Source organism: Haliotis cracherodii, unplaced genomic scaffold, assembly GCF_022045235.1.
Source record: "Haliotis cracherodii isolate W230 unplaced genomic scaffold, xgHalCrac1.p SCAF_34, whole genome shotgun sequence".
Taxonomy (NCBI): Eukaryota; Metazoa; Mollusca; class Gastropoda; order Lepetellida; family Haliotidae; genus Haliotis; species Haliotis cracherodii.
In genome coordinates, this window is record NW_027266291.1 from 996,596 (window position 1) to 1,004,318 (window position 7,723).

The 7,723-nt window shown below is 40.6% G+C and overlaps 1 protein-coding gene across 1 annotated transcript; it reads left to right on the plus strand.

The window, feature by feature from the left end:
* Positions 1-3,003: 3,003 nt before the first annotated feature.
* On the plus strand, positions 3,004-6,417 carry LOC139477681 (uncharacterized). Its single transcript, XM_071260059.1, has 2 exons — positions 3,004-3,523; positions 4,265-6,417. Exon 2 carries the CDS (start codon positions 4,335-4,337, stop codon positions 5,241-5,243), a length of 909 nt encoding a protein of 302 aa, XP_071116160.1. The 5' UTR covers positions 3,004-3,523; positions 4,265-4,334; the 3' UTR covers positions 5,244-6,417.
* Positions 6,418-7,723: the final 1,306 nt, after the last annotated feature.

A 7,723-nucleotide genomic window follows, 5' to 3' on the forward strand; every position in this document is an offset into this window, starting at 1 on the left:
TAACAAAAGATATTGGTCAACTTGTAGATAACCCATTTAAATTTAAATTTATTGTGCGTAACACAATGGCCTTATTAATGCTTTCAAATGCAGGCAAGACATATTACAAAGTATAACTCTTTTGCCATGAAACATTTATCAAGTACAGTAGACATTGATGAATTATAAAAACAAATGTTCATAATTAACAAATCAAGTGTGTTTGTTTTACACGAAGCAGAAAAAGTATATAGTATATACTAACTGGATTCAACATTTGACCTAATAAGAAATATCTTTCAAGAGCTATAAGTGTGTTCATAAATCTGCAGGTGCAATGGACATCATGTTACTGCCCAGTACTACAATTGGTGCACATGGTCTTCTGGTGACATTCATGTAGATGTGATAAGTTCAGTTAAAACAAACTATATAGGAATAGTTTCATCTTGGTTTTCCTTTCATGTAAATACCATAGTCACCCCTATTTGTTCTAACTTTGATGGCATGAATAAACCATAAAACAAATAAGTACAAAGTAATAAATGTCATATTTGGGATAAAACTTTCTCTGTAAAGTGCAAATCCTAGTAATTTTTGGAGTTGACAATAATGGAACTTTGACAAATGGTACTCACAAACTTTGTGTACCACTCTGACATGTGTATATTGGCATGGGTACAACTTTGCAATATATTCGATATATGTTCAATATATTATAAAACCCACAAATTATAAAGTTTAAAATTTTACCCATCATATTATTCTCTAAAAGGTTTGAGGAACAATTTTATATGTCTACATTAGATTTTGAGGAAGTTATTGAGGCATATAATATCTCCTTTTAATAATCTGAAGTGGCAGTCAAACATAACAAATGTTATATTTGGGATAACACACTGAGAAGTACAGATTCTCAGGGATTCGAACCCACACTGCCAGAGTGAGGCACCAATCGCCAGCACACAAAGTCAGTGATCTAACCCACTCAGCCACCGAGCCTTCCACAATAATGAAAGTCTGACAACTGGTAGTCTAGATCACATACTTTGTGTACCCCTCTCACAAGTGTAAATTGGCTCTGCTCCCATGGCCAAAAGCTATGAACACACAATGCCATTTAGAAAGTGGTCAAATGTAACAAATGTTATATTTGGGATAACACTTTCTTTGCAAAGTACAGATTCTCTCTGGGGTTGAGTCCCGTCCAGGATTCGAACCCACACTGCCAGAGTGAGGCGCCTAATCACGAGCACACAAAATCAGCGATCTATCCCACCGAGGCCTAAACAAAAATGAAAGTCTGACAACTGGCCATGGGAGCCCTGCCAATTTACACTTTTCAGAGGGGTACACAAAGTATGTGATCTAGAATACCAGTTGACTACCAGTGTTATCCCAAATATAACATTTGTTACATTTGACCACTTTCTAAATGGAATTGTGTGTTCATGGCTAGTCTGTCTTACAGACCCTGATACATTTATATCAACTACAGCCCATGCAAGTCTATAATGTTTGGCAAGTCTAGATTACTGCAGTAGAGAATCACTGGGCTCCCTTTTTATTAGATTTTTATTTTCTGTATGATATGTTCATTTCAGAGACTATATGTTAGTCTAGTTCATGGCAGTCACACAGTTTTGAACATTATTTGTAGTGGCGAACATTTTGTAAATTTGCTCCAGAATAAATCCATTTTTCAATTTTTCTCCGAAAGAGCAAGTTGAACAGAATACATGTACTACTAAAACACTCTGCCTCACAGAACCTGAAGCTTATTAGTTTCCTTTCTGCCTTCCCCCAACTGAAATGCTATAGCCCTAAAACATGAAGCAAGTATAACATTTTCTGAAAGCTGAATCTCTCATCTCAGTGTGGCTCTTTTTCAATTTATTGGCGTTATTGGTTTCTATCAAAATTCTATATTGTCAGAGACTAAGGGTTAGTCTACTAACATACCTATGAGTAAGAGCCTAAACCAAAATTACCATCATTTGTAATGGCTAATAAATTGCCTAATTGGGTTTAAACCCGGTATGTATATAAATGCTTACCACATTGAACATAATTTAAATATTGGTCAAGGGATGTCAGTTTCCAGTGAATAGACACTTTATTAGTTATTACCTCCAAAACGTTTTTCAAAGAGTTGATTTAGTCACTGTAGCTAGTTTCACTGTTTTGTCTTGGAGTGTTATGTTTCAATCCTTGAGTGTCAACCTGGCCCATGCCATCAGTGCCCTAAAGTAAACAAACTCGGACCAGCTTGCCCATGCCTGCTTCACTGGAGCAGGGGAACAACTGATAAGATCATGGCTAAAGAGTATCAGATTCAGTGAGAGGGGGAATGCTGACAGTGAGTATGGGCTTGTGCCACTAAGTGTATAGACATTTATAGGTCTCAACTTTTTGTTGTTGTTCTGTTTAACTCTGTTGGATTATGCTGTGGGTCACGCTGACCATTTACAAACGGCAGTGTAATATTGTATTTATCCAGACCTAGCTTATGACGGGAATCTCAAATGAGGATTATAAAAGTTATAAACGGCAAGTAATAAATGAGATGCGAAACGAGCTCCTTTGTAATACCAACTTTCTGAAACTAGTGAATTTTTCATATTGACTCGTTTTCACTCGTTAGATGCCAGTACCTTTCTATACAGTTGGTGTGTTTACTTCCAAAATCATATAGTTAAAAACAAATTCGCGTCATAATAGAATAATAATGAGAATGATAACTAATACAAACGGATCCAATAATCAGTGAAGTTATGATTTAAGATATTTTATTCATGAACTGGTTATTTCGTTTGAAATTGTCTACTCTTGGAGTTTTTACCGACGTCCACGAATTCCGTCTAATTCCACTAATTTACCACGCCTATATTTTATGAACAAGTGCGCGGTTAACCGCAGAGAGGGCTGCTTGTAGTAAGGGAGACAACTTGCACCATAGCTCTTTCGCAACAACTGATGAAATACCACTGCAAACGCGTGTCTCATTTCTAAATTTAGAACCACAAAGTTGTACAAAGGGATAAATATGTCTCACGAGTGTCTGTTTTCTGGGGATGACGGTACATTTTCATTAATTGTTTTCTGCAGATGTTTGGAGTACAATAGTCTTGCTTTTAGGCACAACGCATATGAAAATAGTAACTGTTGTACTTCCGGAGTTTCAGCTTTGAATACTTTTATCGACTTGTCACATGTGAACGAAGACTGTCCTATATATCTCGGCGGCCAGGTAACGTTCACCAGACAGAATCTCTACAGACCGTATTGGCGGACACTAGTATCAACATGAAGACGTAAACACTATGACTGGATTGTAAAAACTGGCAATATATGAATGTCGAACTAGGACGACATATTTGATCATTTTACGGACGCATTTCAGTCATGATCTAGTGAGCTTGTGAACCACTGGACATTGACCGTGTCACCTACAGCAAACACTGTAATGTAGACCCAGGCGAACAGTAGTTGGCAAGAAGTAGAGATCATTTCTACACAACACGTTGTTGAACAGATTGTGGCGGTAAGTTGATTTTTACAGTCTACGATGAAACTATTTGACTTGTTTTGTATGTACGCCAGGTTTCTGCATTTGGGTCGTCATACATATCCGTGTATGTACCACAAGACATACCTGTGTATCACAAGACTAAACTGTGTATCACAGGACATATATGTGGACCGCCTCCGTGGTCTAGCGCTAGAGTGTCCGCCTTGAAAAAAAGGTCGGGGGTTCTATCACCGACCGCGTCATACCAAAAGACGGACAAGGACTGGTCGGGTCCGAATCTGTATACTGTATACTGTATACTGTGTATGTGTGGGGTGTTCATGTTACACTGCGTCATGGGGTCTATGTGGGCTAGTCTGGAAAAAAAAGGTCGGGGGTTCCATCACCGACCGCGTCATACCAAAAGACGGACAAGGACTGGTCGGGTCCGAATCTGTATACTGTGTATGTGTGGGGTGTTCATGTTACACCGCGGCATGGGGTCTATGTGGACTATGTGGACTAGTCCAGACTAGTGCATGCAGCCACACGCATAGGTGCATGCACGTCGCTATATAGTGCAATAATCTTGAACGTGACTAAACCCCATTTAACCTCACCTTACATTTATCGATGTATCACAAATCCAGTCTTTATGTACTAGAAGCGATATGTGTATAAAAAAAAAACATATCTGTGTATGTACCACCAAGCATATATATTTCTAATGAATATTTAGACTAAAACAAATTATGTCTTCATGTTTTATTGTAGATGATGCGACCAGTATGTTCTGTGAAGATGAAATGGATGGCAATATGTCATCCACCAGTTTACGTCCACGATGGCTTCAATGGATGTGGCCAGGCAGTTTTCGCGCCCGAAGCTGTCCTGTCGTCGCCTCTTCAAGTCCTGGTTCCAGACTGAGACATCTCAAACTGGCCATGATCAGCAATACGCACACCCTAATGAAGTGAGGAAGATGGGCTCGGCCACACCTGAGGACGGACTGATCCTAAGCCTCGATGAGGCTCCAGCGATATCGGAGGGCGTCATGAGAGGTGAGGGAGTGCAGATGGCAACCCCTAGCTTGCCCCGGCACCCCCGAGGCAGCAGTCCTTGCTGTGGGCGGCACAAAGGGAGATACAATATGATAGGTACTCAACCTCCTGGTGGTTCCTCAGCTCTGTGTAAACATACCGCTAACCTTGGAGACTTTGCCTTTGTCAGCATTGCGGACAAGGATACCGTTTATGACGATACTGTATCCCCACCATGTATCATGGATCTGATGAGTTTGCTAGTGGGGTTTGGTGTTACGTCCCAACCAGTTCCATATGCACCCCGGCCACACAGGCAGGACTGTGCAGGTGAGGTTTTCTGCAAGAACTTATTTCTCAAAGATAGAAGAGGTCAGTATTACTTGGTTATTTGTGACGAAAATCATGATCTTGACTTGAAAAGGCTTCGGTGCAAACTGAAAGCTCACAGAAATTTTTCCTTTGGGACCAAAGACGAAATGGCAGCCATCTTTCATGTTTCACCAGGCGGTCTGACGCCATTCGCCCTGATGCATAGAACTACATGTGATGTACGCGTTGTCATGACAATAGACCTCGCTACTAATCAAGAAGCTCTGTTGAACTTCCACCCACTTGATGCAAACCTAACCCTACCTGTAAGACTTGCCCAACTGATTCAATTTCTGGAACACTTCAGGTTTAACCTCGAGTTTGTTGATATGTCCTGCTAAACCTCATTTTTAGATATCAGAATGCAGACACGAGTGGTAATATGGTACATAATGAAAATAGGAGTGGTTCTATGCAGTGGAGGACAGTCCCTTCCTTTCAACACCAAAAGAAAGGCGAATATTTTATATGTGTTATCGTTCAGCTGAAGGGATGTAAATATATTAAATGAATTCCATTTTTATAAGACAAAAATTCATTTTATTTCACATGATAACTTTCACCAAAACGTAACTTGCAATAGTTGTACGAACCTCTATGGAAAATGCATAAAACGTGGAACACTATTTATTACCAGAACGTTTCAAAGCGTGTCAGTTGAATTATTGACACCTTATCTGCTGGTCTCAAACAATAGCCGTTGGTTTTGTAGTTTGATTTTATGTTTGACACAAAAACACCATGTCCCGTCTGACACGGGAAAACCGGACGAGGACATTCTGTCTCACTGTAGCTTGATGGAGCATGCCACGGGATGCCATTCCACAACTTCCAGGCTTCAGGAACATGATCAGTTGACCAACAGTGCAGGTGATCGTCCACGAAGCGGCCGACTGAGAGTGGTGTTCCGCAGACAAGATCGGTACGATGTGATGGTGACGTCACACCTACGCGATAGATGTACAACCACAACTGCCTGTATGGGACTCACAACAGACCAATTAGCGTTAAAAAGTTTGACCTAGGTTGCGAGGTACCATCTACACTGCCGTCGTCATTAAGGGGTCCACCGTTCAACTAGGCGTCATTACCGCACTCAGATATGGGCACAATATAATAAGAATTGGCAGAAGAGGAGGCAGTGAACAAAGATTTCATTTCTATTGCATGTTACTTTTACCACTTCAAATTCTCAAAGAAAACTTCACGTTTCTTTTGGAGTTGAGCTTATTACTAAAAGAAGTTTTTTTGTTTTTTTAGTTTAACGCCCCACTCAGCAATATTCCAGCTATATGACGGCGGTCTGCAAATAATCCAGTCTGGACCAGACAATCCAGTGATTGACATTATGAGCATCGATCCACGCAATTGTCCCAATAATATGTGTTATAGTTCCTCAACAGATTCATCAACAATAAGCAAATAAATAAGTCCAGTGTTAATGCTTGGTTCACTAATTATTTTGTTTTCATTTTTACCTTATGTACTGGGGATGGAGTATCGCTTTACGCCGCTTTTAGCAATATTGCATCAATATCATGGCGGGGGACACCAGAAATAAGCTTCACACATTGTACCCATGTCGGGAATCGAACCCGAATCTTCGGCGTGACGAACGAACGCTTTAACCTCTAGGCTCCCCGACCGCCCCCTTATGTACTATAACCGGGTTTGGAGATTAATCATAAAATAGTCATATAATAGCAACTCCTGTTTGTTAAACAGAGGGTTTTGACAAGAGTAAACATTCACTACTACGTTCGCCTTCACTCTCCAATTCCATTCATTTCCAGTTTCTTCAGTTCTTAAACTGTTAAATAAACGTCGCAAAGGTCACCAGGAAATACGCCTGATGAGATCTGCCCAGTGAGATATACGCAATCACTAAACGCATTAATGTCCGTTCTCTTCCGCGAGTTGTTCCAAACTGTTCGAAAACATCCGATCCAGCATGCCGATGTTATAGTACTGACAGTGGAAAATATGTTGCTGAATACACAAGGGAGTGGAAGTATGACGCTGAATACACAAGGAAGTGGAAGTATGTCGCTGAATACACAAGAGAGTGGAAGTATGACGCTGAATACACAAGGAAGTGGAAGTATGACGCTGAATACACAAGGAAGTGGAAGTATGACGCTTAATACACAAGGAAGTGGAAGTATGACGCTGAATACACAAGGGAGTGGAAGTATGTCGCTGAATACACAAGGGAGTGGAAGTATGTCGCTGAATACACAAGGAAGCGGGAAACATGTAGATGAATACACAAGGAAGTGGAAGTATGACGCTGAATACTCAAGGGGGCGGAAATATGTCACTGAATACAAAAGGGAGCGGGAAACATGTAGATGAATACACAAGGGAGCGGAAATATGTTGCTCAATACACAAGGGGGCGGAAATATGTTGCCGAATACACAAGGGGGCGGTAATATGTCACTGAATACACAAGGGAGCGGGAAACATGTAGATGAATACACAAGGCAGCGGGAAATATGTTGCTGAATACACAAGGAAGTGGAAGTATGACGCTGAATACTCAAGGGGGCGGAAATATGTCACTGAATACAAAAGGGAGCGGGAAACATGTAGCTGAATACACAAGGGAGCGGAAATATGTTGCTGAATACACAAGAGATCGGGAATACGTTACAGAATATACAAGGGAGTAGAAATATGTTGCTGAATACACAAGGAAGCGGGGTAATGTTCCTGAATACACAAGCGAGTGGAAATATGTTGCTGAATACACAAGGGATCGGGAATATGTTGCTGAATAAACAAAGGAATAAGAATATGTTGCTGAATACACATGGAGT

What these genes read in the sequence shown, in the direction of transcription:
- LOC139477681 (XM_071260059.1), top strand. Translation starts at nt 4,335, where the DNA reads ATGGCTTCAATGGATGTGGCCAGGCAGTTTTCGCGCCCGAAGCTGTCC.